This window comes from Dromiciops gliroides, chromosome 3, assembly GCF_019393635.1.
Source record: "Dromiciops gliroides isolate mDroGli1 chromosome 3, mDroGli1.pri, whole genome shotgun sequence".
NCBI lineage: Eukaryota > Metazoa > Chordata > Mammalia > Microbiotheria > Microbiotheriidae > Dromiciops > Dromiciops gliroides.
The window spans coordinates 630,109,493-630,127,471 of NC_057863.1; the positions used below are offsets into that span (position 1 = coordinate 630,109,493).

Sequence of the window (17,979 nt, forward strand, 5' to 3'; positions counted from 1 at the left end):
ATTAAACATTGCTTATATGCAGACCAGCGTGCTAGACTGGGGCCAGAGCAGATGTAAAGTTTAGATAAGACAGAGGCCCCCTCATGGGGTTTGCAAATGCCCAAAGACAGATGGTACTATTGTGTTTGGGGTGGGTGTTATTTAGAGATTAGGTCCAGGGGGAAAAGTGTCTATTCCTGGTGGTGGTGAGAAGCCTCTAGTAAATTTGCTGGATGCATTGTTATTTGGGGGCGGGGGAAGGGGAGTTGTGACTGTTAATGGTGAATCACTCAGGAGGAGACTTTCCCCCCTTGAGATGTAAGGCAAGAAAGTGAGACTTGGAAATAGACATTAATGATATCTTGCTGGGAAAAAACAAAAAAAACCCCAAAACCACCGTGTGAGCCGATGATGCTAGGTTCCCCTTGGCTAGGTGCTCAGTGGAAGCAAATGGATGGGAACCTTAAATAAGGAAGAGCCAATTGGTTTGTTTCCTAGAAAGCCCCGGAGACCGTCACCTTCTTGGCTCTTTTCAGTCTGCGTTTTCCGTGGCTTGGAGGTATACACTCCAGCGACTTAAATATCTCCATCTGCAGCACAACTTAACGGGAGACGCTCAGCCGCACTGTGGTCCAAGCAGAGGCAGGCCGTCAAGCGGGCTTAGTCCTCCCTACGCCCCACTGCTTGTGTGAGCAATGAGGACCTTCTTATCTGTGGCTGGCTGGCAATTAATTTGGCCGTGGCATGGGAGGGATGAAGCTCTGCCCGATTTCTTTACCTCCCCGGTGAGTTCCTGGCCCTGCAGCCAGCCACCACCTGACTAGTCAGGCATTTAATGGCAGACAGAGCCCTCTCAATTTTCTTGCCAAGAAAGGTTAGCCCGAGTCAGCGCTCCCCCCCTCCCCTTTCTAAGGGGTATGGGTTTCTAGATCCGCCCCTCCTCAAACCCCGGAATACTGGTTAAGATTTTCTCACCCCAATTTTAAATGATCGGAGGGGGCAAAATCTTCCGCCTGATAGGTTAAGTGCCCTGCTGGCCGCAGAGTAAGCTCAGACCTTTGATTGATTGATCCTGGAAGGTAAACATTTGTTTTCCCCTGTGGGTGTAGAGTATCAGGATGCAGTTGGCTTGCTCTATGCCTGCCTGGGCTAGAAATGCTATCCAAAGCGATTGCTTATACTTGACCCTCCGGGAGCGAGGCTGGGGGCGCAGGGATTTCCTTAAAATTCGGCGTTCTCCAGAGAGGCCTGATGTCAGCGCTTTTGTCCAGCTCAGCCCAGCCCAGCCCGGGGGTGCTCTACAAGTTGGAAGTCTTGCTCCCTGCACATGGCTTCTAAAACTTTGCTAGCAAATCAGAGAAGCAGGAAGGCTTCGCAGGGAGCTCTTTTCATTATCAGAGTTCTGTTGTGACAGCTTTTGCTTTCCACTCACCGACCGCCCCCCCCCCCCACCACCAGTGGGAATTTGGCTGCCTCTTTGCCTTTTTAAAATAGTTCGTAGCTGTTTGCTGGAGCTCGTTACCCTTTGGTTTTCCCCGAGACTCAGCATCCAGATGAAGGCCAAGGGGTAGATGCCCAAACAGTTTGGCCCTGGGTTTAAAATTCAGGTCGCCGTCTGTCTCCCGAGGGTATTACTAAAAACAGGCTAGCTTAAAGCAAGAGTAGGTGAAAGCAGGCCATGGAAGAAAGCTAGGGGAAAAGGGGCAAATTGCTAGAAGGAAACTTGAGGACTCTGGCCTGCAAGGCTGAGGAGGGAGCAGCCAGCACAGCAGCCCCCTGGTGGGGCAACAATGTTCGCACTGTAAGGTCCAGGTATTTCCTTTCTGCTCGGCCAGGGTCCCGAGAGCCCAGTGGGGCCAGTGCCCAGGGCATGTAGGTGTGTCTGTATGCATTTATATGTGAGGGGGAGGGGAAAGGGACTGGGGAGGTATATTCTCCAGACTCTGAGAGGAAAGCAGAGAAGGCCGTCATATCCCCGGTTCTTCTTCCCACTTAGAGCTTGTGGGTCCCGCCCCCTCCATCTACTGCCCTTCTTGGGGTGGGGTCTGGCGCATCCGGCTCCCCGATGCCTCCACCCCTACTGCACGAGTCCAGCCCACTCCAACAGGAGCACGAAGGGGTAGAGGAAGTCTAGGCAGCTGTCACCTACTAGGGCCCCTTGGATTCCCTGTAAGGAGAGGTCACAAACCCACTTTCCTGCCTCTGCCCCACTGTCACTGCCCGGGTTTCCCTCCCCGTGGCCTTAGAGAGGTGCTCAGCCGTCTGTCTGGTGACTCCCCAAGCTTCCGAGTCCACCACGGGGTTGCACGCTGGGCCTCGAGATGCCCATCCACCCAGTCCCGGGCCTCGACAGCTTTTTTGGGCCCGACCCCCTCCGATCCCCCCCCGGAGTCCCGGGTCCTCTCCAGACTAGTCCCCCCAAGTTGGTCCTGGGTGCGAACTCCTGGCGCTGCCGGAACGATGGGATGCGGTTGCCACGGCAACCAGACTGGACGTCACAATCCGGGCATGTGTGCCCCCCCCCCACCCCGCCCCCCCCGCCGTGCCGCCGGCGCTGCCGCCGCCGCCGCCTCCCTCCCTCTGCCGGCGGGCGGCTGCGGGACTCCGGCTGGGCTTCGGGGCGCGGGTGGGCGGAGCGCTCCAGAGTGGCCGAGCCAAGGCGCTCTGGGGGCTTTTAGGGGAGCGTAGCGACGCGGGCGGGAGAAGGAGGGGGTCAGGGTCCAGAGCTGAGATTTGGGGGGGGCGGGGGGGTACGGCTAGCCGCCATCTTCTCGCCAAGCCGGCCTCGCCCGCCGCGCCCGCAGCTCCGGCAGCGCACGGGTTAAGCCTGGCACCGCGCCCCGCAGGGGGGGGCTCCCATCTCCCCTCCCCTCCCCCCCGTGCCGGGCATGCGGGGCCCGCTGGGCACAGAGGAGGAGCCGCCGCAGCTGCCCGAGGAGGAGGAAGAGGAGATGGAGAACGACGAGGACATGTCAGGTGAGCAGGGAGCGCCCGAGGTGCCCGGGCGCTGGGCACAGGGATGGTGAGCGGGAAGAGGAGGACTCTGGGCACGGGCCCGGGGGCAGAAGCAGTGCTGAGAGAGAAGAGCAAGGGGAGCCGCACGGGCTGGGCAGGGCAGGGAAGGAGAGGGATCTGCGCCAGGTTGTCATCAGGGGAGGGGGACGTTGCAGAGCGACCAGGGCCCTGGCCAGGGAGGGGGGAAGACGGGGAGCCCTCGAGGCTAGGGGCACTGGGTACTGGGGCGGCTGCGTGCGCCTAGGGCAGCAGAGGTGGGGGGGAGTGATCTAGTCCAGCTGAGCGCTTGGGCTGGTGGCTGGGCATGAAGGTGGGGTGGGGTGGGGGAACGTGGGCAGCGCCCTAGTTACCCTCTGTACAGCAGGGGACTGGGCCAGGTTTTCCAGGTCTCTTTGGGTAGTAGAGCCAAGACATTGGGCAGAGAGAGAGGCGGGAAGCGAAGCTGGGGTCAGCCCCTGTGCCCTTGAGTATTATGTGTGTGCGCGCGTGTGCGCGGTGTGTGTGTTTGTGGGGAGTGGGGGTGGGGGACGACCGTCGGATGCACCCTGGGCACTGACACTGGCAGCTTCAGCCTCTGGTTGTCTGTATCAACAGGAAAGGGTCCCTGGCCTTGGGCACCTCCCCAATTTCAGCCCTGGGGGTGGGGGGAAGGTGGGGGACTCCCTCCAGGGAAAGAGTCGATGGCAGAGAGAGAGAGAGAGAGAGAGAGAGAGAGAGAGAGAGAGAGAGAGAGAGAGAGAGAGAGAGAGAGAGAGAGAGAGAGAGAGATCGAGATCTTGGAGTGGGCAGGTAGTGGGGCTCCAGGACGTTTGTGGGTAAGGATTGGCTGGCCCGGGGTATTCTCTTGCCAAGTGCCTAAGGAACTACCTGGCATAGGCTTGGCTCCTTTCTGGCACTAATGGCCATGCCTGGTGTCCCATTCTGCCAGAGGCAGACTGAGGACAGGTGGGTGTCTGTTGTTGACCCAGAGGATGTCCCAGCAGCTCAGGTGGTGGTGGTGGGGAGTGATGGGGTGGCAGGGCAAGGGAGTCCCTGCCAAAGCTGCAGATCCCTCCCCGTCAGTGGTGCTCCAAAGCTCATCCTGTGCCTCTCCAAAGCCGGAGTTCAGACAGTTGCTTCCTTTTAGTTTGACAACCTGACTCGACAGGAGTGAAGTGTGAGGGAAATGCCTCCTCCCTCCCAGTGAGAGATTCCTTTGGAGTTTCGGGGGACTGCTCCTGCCCCCCAAAATCCCTCTTCTAGTCCCACCACTCAGCACTCCTCCCTTCTCTCTTTCATGGACTTCAATCAAGGATACTCAGAGAACAGCAGCTCTCTTCATCCAGGTAGCAGTGGGTTCCCTGGGGGCCCCAAGTGCTGCCTCGAGGCTTGAATGGGAAGGCAGAGGAAACTGATACTCCCCCCCCCACCCCAGGATCTTTCAGAGCCCAGGGTCCTCCTCCCCTCCCACCATCTCTGCCCAGCCCCATTTCCCTCCTCCACCCTTGGGAGGTTGGAGAGGGAGCCTTGCTGGACCTCACTTGCAAAAGTTGGAATACCTTCTTGTTTGGGAAATTAACCCTTCTTGTTGAGCTCCGCTATTTCCCTTGCCAGCCTGCCTCTTTTACCCCTCTGCTCCTCAAACAGAAATTAATTTTACCCACTGCTTATTGGCTTCCCAAACACACCAACTTTGGGAATTTAATCATTATTTTTAAACAAGCTTCATGTTGGGAAGAAATGACATGGTGGAGGGGACAGTTTGCTTCAAATGATCTTGGTTTGCCAGAGGTAACCATCCTCACTCCAATTTACCCAAACTCCTATTAGACAACCAGGTCAATCACCCACTTGTGGCTGAGCTTCCCCTATTTATCGTCTTTCTTCCTTTCTCCATCCCACCCTGATCCATCACTTATAGGCATTCCTCTTCCTCCCTCCAGTTTTCTACTCCAGCCCATCAATGATTTCTAGTCCTGCTATCTTGGGCCAAACAATATCTAATCCCTCATGTACATAACAACTCCTCAAATGACAGCTGAAGACAGATATCTTTTCCTTCCTAAATCTTTTCTTTTCTGGCTCCTTGATATGGCAGGATTTCAAAGCCTTTCACCATCCTACACAAAGCTTTTCCTCATCCTCCGTTCAAGTCCCCTTCAAAAATTATTACATATTTATTTGTTTTGCATATAATATTTATTATATGCTATGTGTATATACCTATGCACATGATAAAGGGTGTCTCCCTGATAGAATATAAACTCTTTGAGGGCAAGTCTTTGTTTTTCCAGCACATAGCACAATGCCTGCTATGCAGTAGGTGCTTAAGAAATGTTTGCAGATTGATCAGTTAGTCTTGATCACCCTCCTCAGGGTATTTGCTAGTTTCTTAAAATATGGTACCTTGAACTGAATACAGTACTGCAGAGGGTAGAATGGAACTCTCACCTCCTTATTCCTGAAAGCCTTCTCTCTCTCTCTCTCTCTCTCTCTCTCTCTCTCTCTCTCTTTGTGAGGCAATTGGGGTTAAGTGACTTGCTCATGGTCACACAGCTAGTTAAGTGATAAGTGTCTGAGGCTGGATTTGAACTCAGGTCCTCCTGAATCCAGGGCTGGTGCTCTATCCACTGCGCCACCTAGCTGCCACCTGAAAGCCTTCTCTTGATGCACACCTTTCAGTTGTAGTGAACACCTAGCACTCTTTGAAGAGACAGCGATCCCAAACATCTATCTTCCTCTAGACTCACTCCCATTCTCTAGGAGGGAGGGATTGTGCCACAGAGGAAAGAGTTCCATGTTTGGAGTCAAAGGTTCCAGGTTTAAATATTAGTTCTGCCATTTATTCCTTGAGTGACCCTGGGTAAGCACCAACCTCTTTGGACCTGTTTCTGCATCTGCAAAATAGAGGACTGGGCTGGATGGACAATAGGAACGCCTTTCCTTGGAGCTCTCTTGCTTTGCCCTGAGAGTCAGGGCAGTTGGCGGTAGCATCAGTGCCATTCCAAGTCCTTCACAATCGGACTTTACTCTTTCTATCTCATCCTATATGACTCCCTATCACTTACTTTACCTTCCAGTCCAACTGGAACTCTTATCTTTTCTTCTCTCCTGCCCTCCCTCATCTTGGAGCTTTTCATGCCTAGAGTGAACTCCTTCCCCCATCAGGCTTCTTCTGTTGAAATAGCCCTCCCTCCCTCCAAGGTCTAACTCGATGCCATCTCCTCCCTCCCCTTTACAGGTATTAAAATGATCTCTTTCTGAAACCAAGAGGCAGCATTGTAGAATGGACAGAGCATGGACCTGGATTTGACTCCTGGCCCTGTTTGCTTCCTACTTTTGTGACTTTGGGCATGTTATTAACCTTTCTTGAGCCTGAATTCCATCTGAAGATGGGGGTGGGGGTGGGGAATCAGTTGGATTAGTTGGAAAGTCCCTTCTGACTCTAAACCTGTGATCTCTCATAAGAGAGGGACCGTGTTTAATGCATCTGGTCCAACTCTTTCATTTTATAGATGGGGTCTCAGAAGCAATAACTATAAGTTACAGAAAAACTTCCAATCTGTTTTGGTGGAGGGACTGTTCATACTAGGAGTTCCCTATATGGCTGGAATCTTAGATGTGGCCCCAAATGAAAAGCTTTGCTCTTATCTCATTCTTTTAAATGTCTCATAGTTATTGATGCGCACACGCTTCCCCACCCTCCACACTAGATTGGATGCTTTGTGAGGGTAAGGGGCTGTGCGTTGCATTTATCTTAATTTCCTCTGTGACCAGGATAGGGCTCCATACATGGTAGGTACTTAATAAAAATGTTCAAAGTTATCGACTGATTCTCTGGAAGGAGCCACAGACTTGGATTCGGAAGACCTGGATTGGTTCCTCAGTACAGCTTGGATGGTGTCCACCTCCCCTAGGCTTCAGGTTTCTCATCTGTCAAATGAGATCACTTCCAAAGGTCCTTTTGCATCTCAGACCTGACTTCTAGTCCCAATTCTGCCAAGGCCTGACCGTTTGTGACCTTGGGCAAACCGCTTCCTTTCCCTGGGGCCTCAGTTTCCTCATTTGTAAAATGGGGAAAACAAAATGGTCCCACCCCATTGGGGTGAGGTAAAGGGCAAATAAGAGGGGGAAGCTAGGTGGCACAGTGGATAGAGTACCAGTCCTGGAGTCAGGAGGACCTGAGTTCAGATCCAGCCTCAGACACTTAATATTTACTAGCTGTGTGATCCTGGGCAAGTCATTTAACCCCAACTGCCTCACCAAAAAAAAAAAAAAAAAGAACAAATAAGACAAAGGATGTGAAAGTCCTGGGAACAGCAAGAATCTTCCACAAAAGGGAGGGCTGATGATCATTCTTCTAGTGGCCCACTGAGGGGCTCCATCATCTTTGTTTTTTTTGCTGGGAAGGATAAGTGCTTAGAACACTGAGATATTGTGACTTCTCCAAGGGTCACACAGCCAGCACAGGGAAATTCCCAGGGAAATGCTGTGCCTGCCATTCAGAGAATTGGCCCACCCTGCCTAGGCAGGCCCTCCCACACCCAGAATCTTCATTGTGGTACTGAAAAAGAATGCTTTTGACCATGTGCCTGGCAAGTGCTTGAAAGCAACTCTCATGTCCTCCCTGAGCCCTCTCTTGTCCAAGCTAAACATCCCAAAGCCGTTCAACCCCTCCTCATATGACGTAGATTCAAGGCCCTTCCTCATCTTGGTTATGGTCCTCTGGACACTGAAGCTTATCTAAGTCATTCTTACTAGGTAAGCGAAGTACTCTGCATCTGGAAATAGCAACAGATCAATGAGTCTTCCCTTCCTCCTAACCCTGCCTCTCCATGTAGCGGTGACTCTCTTCTCCCTGCTCCATCTGTCTCTCTTTGCTCTCTTCTTTCCCTGTCCAAATCCCATTCATGATTTAACACCTCAGTGTGAACAAATTGAACAGTTACCTTCCTACTTTTTGTGTGGTTGAAGGAATTGTTGACTTGAAGTTAGGGAGTTGGGTTCAAATCTCAGGGCTGATACTTAGCTGTATGACCTTGGATAAATCATTACAATTCTCTGAATCTCAGTTCCCTAATGTGTAAAATAGGAGTGATAACCAACCAACCAACCAACCAACCAACCAACCAACCAACCATGTACATTTACTATGTGCCAGGCAATGTGCCAAATGCTAGAGATCACACAGACAAAAGTGAAAAACCATCCTTGGCGGGCTTATAATTTAAAGGGGAGACAATATACACACAGTATGTAGATGCATAATCAATCAATCAATCAATCAATCAGCATTAAGTGCCTACTGTGTGTCAGACACTGAGGATACACATTCAAAGACAGATCTATAGAATATTGAGAGTTAAGCCAATTATTATACTAAGCACTGGGACTACAACAATGGGAAAATAAGATGGTCACCACCCACAAGGTGCTTCCATCCTAAACAGGGGTGGGGGCAAGGGACACAAAAAGGTCTATGTATATGCACCATATGAATAAAGTGAATAAATGCAAATAAAGTTTTCAAAGGTAGTGAGGGAAGAGGGACACCACCACTGGGGGCTCAGGAAAGTCTTAGAAGAAGGTGACATTTTAGTTGATCCTTGAAGGTAACTGGGGATTCCAAAAGGCAGAGGAGAGGAAGGAATATGTTGGAGACATGAGAGACTGGAAAGGGATTATGGTATAGCATTCAACAAATCCTTGTATTGCTTACCTCATAAGATTCTTATGGAAGTTCTCATTTCTATTGCACTTTAAAGATTACAAAGCACATTACTCAATCCCCATCTCTCACCTCCCAACTGTACAGCTCTGTGACATAAATGGTGCTGGTAGTATCATCTTCATTTTACAGAGGCAAAAGTGGAGGCTCAGGGGTGAAGTGATTTGCCCATGGTTACTCTAGTCAGGCAGCTAGGTGGTGAAGTGGATAGGGTTCTGGCCCTGGAGTCAGGAGAAAACTGAGTTCAAATCTTGTCTCAGACACTGAGTGTGTGACCTTGGGCAAGTCTACTTAATCTTGTCTCCCTCAGTTTCCTTATCTATAAAATGAGCTGGAGAAGGAAATGGCAAACCATCCCACTACCTTTGCCAAGAAAATCCCAAAATGGGACATGGAGAGTTACATGTGACTGAGCAAAAAGACTAATAACCACAGCTAGTCAGTGTCAGAGCCAGGACTGAAACCCAGGCCCCCCTGACTCCAAACACCAAATGCTGTTTTCCATGATGCCAGGTGGCCTCTGGGAAAGCAAATGCATAGATAAATAGATCATCTCGTGTGGGTGGAGTGCTAACAGTTGTTGAGATCAAGATTGGCTTCAAGGAAGGGTTGACATCTGAGTGGAGTTGATTGGGGTTTCAAGAGGTAGATATAAGGAAAGAAAGCATTCCAGGACAGCCCAGGCAGAGTTGGGATACAATATGTCATATAGGCTACCCTTGGTTGGGAATTAGAGTTGTGTGATGCATGTCAAGTCAGATCGGTCTGGAAAGGGAAGACTGAGTCACACCATAGAGGGTTTTTTTTTTTAAGTGAGGCAATTGGGGTTCAGTGACTTGTCTGGGGTCACACAGCTAGTAAGTGCTCCACCCACTTGGGCACCTAAAAGGTCTCTAAGGAAGGAGATCCTATTTGTCTCCCATTGTGGTCCGTTCCACTTTTGTTAAGGAAGTTCTTCCTTATAGCAAACCTAAATCCAGTGTTTTTGCTAAGCTCTCTTCCACATGATAGTCTTTTTTTTTTTTTTAAGTGAGGCAATTGGGGTTAAGTGACTTGCCCAGGGTCACACAGCTAGTAAGTGTTAAGTGTCTGAGGCCGGATTTGAACTCAGGTACTCTTGACTCCAGGGTTGGTGCTCTATCCACTGCGCCATCTAGCTGCCCCCCAATGATAGTTTTTTAAATCCTTAAAGACAGTATTCTAAACCCTGCCCTCCCAGTCTTCTTTGGACTATCAATTCCCTAGTTCCTTCATCTAATCCTCATATCAGTCTGTCAATGAATATTTATTTATTTATTTATTCATTCACTCACTCACTCACTCATTCATTCATTTATTTGGCGGGGCAATGGGGGTTAAGTGACTTGCCCAGGGTCACACAGCTAATAAGTGTCAAGTGTCTAAGGCCAGATTTGAACTCAGGTACTCCTGAATCCAGGGCCAGTGCTCAATGAATATTTATTAAGGGTCTATTATATGCTAGAGCAGCTAGGTGGACAGAGCCCGGAGTCAGAAAGTTGTTTATTATTGAGTTGTGTCCTATTATTAAGTTGTGTCCTATTCTTCATGACCTCATTCCGGGTTTTCCTGGTAAAGATCCTATAGTGGTTTGTGATTTCCTTCTCCAGCTTGTTTTATTGATGAGAAAACTGAGGCAAATAGGCTAAATGAAGTGACTTGTTCAGGGTCACACAGCTAGTAAGTTTTTGAGATCAGATTTGAACTCAGGTCTCTCCTGACTCCAGGGCCAGTGCTCTATCCACTGCACCTCCTAGCTGTCCTGGAGTCAGAAATACCAGAGTTCAAATGTGACTTCATACATTTGCTAGCTATATTACCCTAGACAAGTCACTTAACTCCTGCCTGCATAAAACCGTAGAAAGAAATGGCAAGCCACCCCCGTATCTTTGCCAAGAAAATTCCATGGACAGTTGGTCCACAGGGTCCTGAAGAATTGGGCATGACTGAACAACATGATATTCTAGGCACTGTACTAAACCCCAGGGATACTTAGAAAAGCATATGATATGAACACCTTTTGTCATCCTAGTTGCCCTCTACTGGACTTTATCTATTTCCTGCTTAAATGACGATGCATGAAAATTTATATGACATCCTAGATGTTGTCTGTCCAGGGGGACCATCACTTAGCTATTACTGAGAGCTGTATGCCTCTCTTCTTGCAGTTTAAGGTCAAGGTGGTTCCCCTCTGCCCTCGCCCCCCCCCCCCAGATTATGGAAAACTTTAGTCCATTCTCTCGTCCCAATGCTGCTCAGCCACCTGGGGACCTGCTGAGCCAATACAGAGCTTAATACCTTCTTCCCTCCTCTTCCCCTTTCACCAGTTTGATTTCCTCCTTTGCTTGCCCTGTACTGCTCCCTGCCTGAGTGAATGCCTGGCTTCCTTCTCTCCCAGGCTTCCCCCACCTCCCCAGCAAGATGCCCTCGGGGCTGCCCGCGGGGCCCCCAAGCTTTCTGCTCCTCAGTTAGGGACCAAAACAGACGGGGCTGGGTAGGGAAAGTTGCAGCTTGTGCCCAGAGGGGCTGATTTTTCAAGTGTCAAGAGCTGTCACACGTATTCTTAAAATTCAGCAACAGTTAAACTAATTACTTGTCAAATCTGTTGCTTTCATTTCAATCTCCTTTTACCCCTTTTCTTCTGAACCCTTCTACCCTAGGAAAACAAGCCTAGTCATTAGAAAAGCTTTGCTGGGACTGTGAGGGGAAAGGAGGCACCTTTATTCATTCCCTTTCACCTTTTAGTTTGTGTTTTTTGGTTTGTGTCGGGGCAGGAGGGAAGGAGTATGGTGCTTCCTGATTCATAGGAACCCAGAAATCAAAGACGTGTAGCAGCAATATGTTTCCTCTCCATCCCTAGGGACTGGCCCAGAAATTTCCCCCTTCTGTAAGACAAAGCATCCTATGAGGGAAAAGAGATGGATTCCAATCCGATCCATCCCAACCCAACTCAACCCAATCGAATCTTTCAACAAGCATTTATTAAATGCCTATGGTGTACCAGGCATCATGCTAGGTACTGAAGATACAAAAAACCTCCCCACACACGTAAAAAACTAACAAACCCAAAACATTAAACAGTTCCTCTCCTCAAGGAGCTTAGAGTCTATGGAGAAAATAAAGGGAACATTAAATAGAAATTATAGAGGCAGGGAATGGGACTGTGATTTCATTAAGATAGGGAACTCCCTGGTGAGGGAAGTCCCTCTTGCAATACATCTTTTCTGAAACTTAGCTTCCTAGAGAGCTGCCTACAGCTGTTAAATGTTGTGACTTGTCCAGGATCTCATAGCCAATAAGTGCTGGCATTTGAACCCAAGTCTTTTTGGGTTTGAGGCACTATGCTAACTCAAAAACAAAATAGAAGGTAATTTCTGGGGCAAGGGTACCAGCGACCAGGATGGAAGGCAGGGATCACTGTAAAGATAGCACCTGAGTTGAATCTCCATCCAATCCAACCCAATGAACATTAGGTAAAACACATATGAATGATGTAACACTGTGCTAGGTGATAGAGGCAGAAACCAACTCTGGACATTTTGGGTTCTTTTTTTTTCTTTTCTTTTTTTTTTTTTTTGGGCAGGCAATGGGGGTTAAGTGACTTTCCCAGGGTCACACAGCCAGTAAATGTCAAGTGTCTGAGGCCGGATTTGAACTCAGGTACTCCTGAATCCAGGGCCGTTGCTTTAACCACTTCGTCATCTAGCTGTCCCCGACATTTTGGGTTCTAATCTTGGTCTTCCATTAACACTGTCTGACCTTGAGTAAATCACTTTTTTCTTCCTCTCACTTTCTCCCTCTGAAAACAGAGGGCCTTGAATTCTTGAGGTCTCACCCAGTCCTGGAATCCTGATTCCATAAACAATTCTTTAGTGTCTAGGCTGGGCCATTTCTAAATGTTTCCACCCCAACACCCCCAAGGAAATTGTTTTGAGACCAGGTTCTGAGCTAGATTTGCATTTCTGGGGGAGAATCAGACACCTGTGTGTGGAGGTGTGGTCCTAAGAGATGCATCAGCTGGGACATCATAGCAACCCTACCTATGATGTCATAGCAGCCTCAGTGTCTCTTCAACTGTTTTCCCAGAACAGGGTGAGATTACAAGGGCAACGAAGGCCATATTTTATGGCTAGTGATGAGGGCACGATCAAAACCTTTTTTTAAACCACAATTCAAGAATCATGGCATCGTAGACTTAGAGCTAGAAGGGACCTCTGAGATCATGGAATTCAATCCCTTCTTTTACTTTATTTATTTTCTTTTGACAGTATCTTTAGGAAACTAGCAAGATACAAAACAAATCCACAAAACCCAATATTTTCACTTAGTAATAATAGAAACCTAAGATAAATGATAGAAAAAGAGCAAGCTCATTCAAAATAGCTACAAAAATTCATATGTCGTCTTTGAGCCCATCTACCAAAATCACTTGATATTTATATAAATATAATTAGGAATATTCTATTTTTGGTTTTATGATCTTTTAAAAATAATTTTTTTCAATTAATAAAAATAGATTTTTTCAGCCTCCCACCCCCATCTCACTATTGGGAAGAAAATGAAAACAAATATCTTGTAAAAATATGTATAGTCAAGCAAAAACGAATTATTGCACTTGTTATATCCAAGAAATAGATTGTTTCCTCGTGTACCTGGATTCCATCACCTCTCTTGTAGATGGGTAGATGCCTTATTGTTGGTCCTTGGAAATCACAATTGATCATTGAATTGATGGAGTTCTTAAGGTTTTCAACATTGTTTGAATTTACAGCATTATTGTTTTTGTATATATTGTTCTCCTTTTGTTCACTTCACTCTGCATCATTTCATATAGATCTTCCCAGGTTTCTCTAAATCTGTCCTCTTCTTTTCTTATAGCACAAGACTATTCTATCCTATGCATATACTATAACTTGTTCAGCCATTCCCCAATTGATAGACACCTCATTGATTTTCAGTTCTTTGCTACTACAAAAGGAGAAGCTATAAATATTTTTTGTACAGATGGGACCTTTCCCTTTTTCTTTGACCTCTTTGTGGTATTGCTGTGAGCCCCTTATTTTCCAGAAGGGGAAGCTTAATCCCAGAGAAGACAAATGCTGCTGGCCTGGTTCTCCTTTTCCTAAATTAGGGAGGGGAAATTTTGGGGTCTTCTCATCTCTTTCAGTCAGTATATCTTTCTCCTTATTCTCAGAGGGTGCCACCTTTCCCTTCTGCATTCCTGTCCTAGTCATTACCATCCCCTGGCTTTGCCCTTGAATGCAGAGAGCTGAAAAGACAGCCCCCAAATCTTACCAGTAATGAGGGATTCCGTGGGAGCCCCTGGCCAAGGGGGAAGAAGAGAGGAAAAGAACATCATGAAAACGAGTGATGTTTTTCCATAAGGAGTCAAGTGTCCCAGCTCTTTTTTCCACTGGTGCCTCCCTTCTCAGCCAAGCCCACTGAAATCTTTCCTCCAGGTTCTCCCAGAAAGAAATGGGGATGTCCTGGGAGGCACTGCACCCAGAAAACTGTCCTGTTTGTCCTCTCCTGGGAGAGGGAGGAGGAAGCAGCAAATGGCCTGGGGCTTTTTTTTTTTTTTTTGCAGGGCAATGAGGGTTAAGTGACTTGCCTAGGGTCACACAGCTAGTAAATGTCAAGTATCTGAGGCCGGATTTGAACTCAGGTTCTCCTGAATCCAGGGCCGGTGCTTTATCCACTGTGCCACCAAGCTGCCCCCCTTTTTTTTGCCTGGGGCTTTTTGCTTGTTGGTCTGACCTCTGTGTGTGTGTGTGTGTGTGTGTGTGTGTGAGAGAGAGAGAGAGAGAGACAGATAGACAGAGACAGAGACAGACAGAGCAGGATGATGCATAGTGCCAAACACCCTTAATAAACCAATTAATCAATTAAGAAGCATTTATTGAATACCTGCTATATGTTAGACACAGAGATAGATACTGGGGCTACAGATACAAAAGCAAAATGATCTCTGCCTTTGGAGAGCTTACATACTCCAAGGAGGATACACACAGATAAGTTTAAAAGAGAGGCAGTAATGGGGGTGGAGTGGGAAGGGTGGTAACAGAGACAAGAGAAGCTCTGGGGACTAGTCTTGTGCTCAGGAGAGAAGTACTAGAACCTCTCTTGGTAGCCCACTCTCAAATTTTTTATTAGTATCTTGTTTTTATGTCACTGACATTTTCTTTTTTTAAAAAAGGTTATCTAGTTATCTTCATTTTTGGGCAGGGCAATGAGGGTTAAGTGACTTGCCTAGGATCACACAGCTAGTAAGTGTCTGAGGTCGGATTTGAACTCAGGTCCTCATGAATCCAAGGCCAGTGCCTTATCCACTGCGCCATCTAGCTATCCCTGTCACTGACATTTTCAACTCCATCCCTCCCAGTTTCCCTTCCTTGGAACAAAGAATAAGGAGGAAAGGGGTTGGGAGGAGCAGTTTGGCAAAACTAAGACATCAGTTGACTTAGGCATATATGCAATGTTCCATACCCATAGCCCCCCACTTCTACCTGTCCTACTTTTTAGTTGAGGCCGTGTAGAAAGGAGGACCTGCACTGGTTTGGGAGCATAAGATTCTGGCTTCCAAGTGGGCTCTGCTACTTTGGACAAGTCCTCTCCTCTCTCTGCGTCTCAGTTTCCTCTTTAACAATCTGATAGAGGTTATACATATATAACAATCACATTAAACGTATTTCTGCATTAGTCATGGGTTTTTTTTTTTGCTGGGCAATGAAGGTTAAGTGACTTGCCCAGGGTCACACAGCTACTAAGTGTCAAGTGTCTGAGGCCGGATTTGAACTCAGGTATTCCTGAATCCAGGGCCGGTGCTTTATCCACTGCGCCATCTAGCTGCCCCTAGTTTTGTCATTTGTAAAATGGAAATAATAATAGCACCTACTGCCCAGGATTGTTGTGAGGATCATATACATATATGTATACACATACACACACATATATATGTGTATATATAGACTGTATGTACATAGACAATGTATGTATACTTATATGTCATCCTTTTCAAACTTTGAAGTACTATTTAAATACTCATAGTCCATTTGCATTGTCTGTCCAAGCTACTATGTACTGATATTTCAGTTCTATGGGTTCTATGGGTTTTTCATTCAATTGCACATCATTTTGCATAAAGGCAGCTAGGTGGCGCCATAGTGCATAGAGCACCAGGCCTGAAGTCAGGAAGACTCATCCTCCTGAGTTCAAATCTGGCCTTAAGACACTTAGAAATTGTGTGATCCTGGGCAAGTGACTTAACCTCGTTTGTGTCAGTTCACTCACCTTTAAAATGAGCTGGAGAAGGAAATGGCAAACCATTCCAGTGTCTTCAGCAAGAAAACCCCAAATGAGGTCACAAAGAATCAGACATGAATGAAAACCAACTGGGAACAGCTTGTATAATAGGCATTCTTCATCCACTTGCTTTTCCCTGTGTGGATGGTTAGACCAAACTTTTAGAGTGATCATGAATCTCATTTAGGAGGCTTTGCAATGTTCTGGGACTTGATGCAATTACTCAGCATACCTTCCATGAAAAGGAGAAGCTGGAAACCACATCATCCATAGGGAATGAATGCCTCTATGATTTTCAACTCCCTTTTAATTAAAGATGAGAGGACTGAGGTCTGGAGACATTACATAACTTGTCCAAGGAAGGCCCTATGGGGAATAAGGGGCAGAGCTATGATTTGAACTCAGGTCATAAGATTATGATTTAGAGCTAGCCCAAAGGGAGCCTCAGAGGTCATCTAGTTGAACCCCTTGCTTTTATAGATGAGGAAAATGGGCCCATCGAGGTAAGTGACTTCCTCAAGGTCATACAGGTAGAGACAGAAACAGGATTCAAACCCATGTCTTCTAGCCAGCACTCTTCTCTATCATTGCTACATTCCCAAATTATGGAACTGGGTAATGTGTTTGAAGAAGTGTCCTCATCACCTGACTAGACTTCTTTTCAGAGAAAGAGGAGTCAGGAAGAGTTTCCAATTCCTTATCTCTTTGTTTCCCTAGAAGACCCTGAGATGATGATGCCCTGAGATGTTTATATTTTTAAACAATGTTCCAGGCCCAGCTGCTGGGAACAGTATCATTAGTGTAGGGAAAAATAAATAAATTAACGCTGTCCAGTGTGTCCAGAATGGGGATGCCCTGAAAGAAGAGTCAGTTATTAATTAAGCACTGGCTTTGTGCCAGGCTGGGGGCAGCTAGGTGGTGAAGTGCACAGAGCCTTGGGCCTGGAGTCAGGAAAACCTGAATTCAAATCCAGCCTCAGACACTTACTAGCTGTGTGACCCTGGGCAAGTCACTTCACCCTGTTTGCCTCAGTTTCCTCATCTGTCATGAAGAGTTGGACGGGATTGAAAACAACTGAACCATAACAACATATACCAGACACTGTGGATACAAATATAAAAATGAAATAGACACAACCTTTAAGGAACTTTCATCCTAGAGGAAAAATACAGGGAGATAGGGGCAACCTGGATGGGGAAGGGACGATCGGATACCTTGCTATAGGAGGACTGACTGAAGGAGCTGGGGAAAAGACTCAGGGATGAAGTCACATGAAAAATGGAACTGATCTATCAATCAATCAATAAATTATTATACTTATATTTATTATCCAATATATAATCATTAAGTAATTGATTACGCTCCTACTATGTGCCAGTTACTATGCTTGGTCTTGGGGATACAGAAACAAAAAACCCCAAACATTCCCTGCCCTCAAGGAGCATGCATTCTCTCTGGGAGAACCAAGATATACACAGATAAATACATATAACATGTACACAAAAATAGGTGCAAAGCATTTGGGGGGATATGGAGGGCACTACCAGGTCAGGGAATCAGGAAAGTCTCCTTTTAAAGGAAGCACTTGAGTTGAGCTTTGAAGAGGTTCTAGCTTTTTTATAATTAGAATTATCCAAACTAGGTGGTGGAGGGGCTAGAGCACTGGGTCTGGAGTCAGCAAGACTTGAGTTCAAATCCAGCCACAGACACTTACTAGCTGTGTCAAGTCACTTCACCCTGTTTGCCTCAGTTTCCTCATCTGTACGATGTGCTGGAGAAGGAAATGGAAAACCACTCCAGTGTCTTTGCAAAGAAAATTCCAAATGGGGTCATGAAGAGTCAGATGACTGAAATGACTTAACAATAGCAAAAGTAGAAGGGAGTGTCTGGAGGTAGTGAGCTTCCTGAGATTAGAAGAGGAGCCTGTCACTCAACAAGCCTTTCTTGCTATGCACCCT

The 17,979-nt window shown here is 47.2% G+C and overlaps 1 protein-coding gene across 13 annotated transcripts in view; it reads left to right on the plus strand.

Moving 5' to 3' along the window:
* The first annotated feature begins 2,753 nt into the window (after nt 1-2,753).
* CHD5 (chromodomain helicase DNA binding protein 5) overlaps nt 2,754-17,979 on the plus strand; it is a 154,810-nt gene continuing 139,584 nt past the window's right edge. For 11 of the 13 annotated variants that reach the window (XM_043992493.1, XM_043992496.1, XM_043992494.1 and 8 more), the window contains exon 1: nt 2,754-2,955. In XM_043992493.1, the coding sequence (XP_043848428.1) occupies nt 2,868-2,955 (88 nt within the window). In that variant the 5' untranslated portion in view covers nt 2,754-2,867. The remainder of the gene's footprint in view (nt 2,956-17,979) is intronic. The other 2 variants (XM_043992499.1, XM_043992504.1) reach the window with 1 other exon arrangement.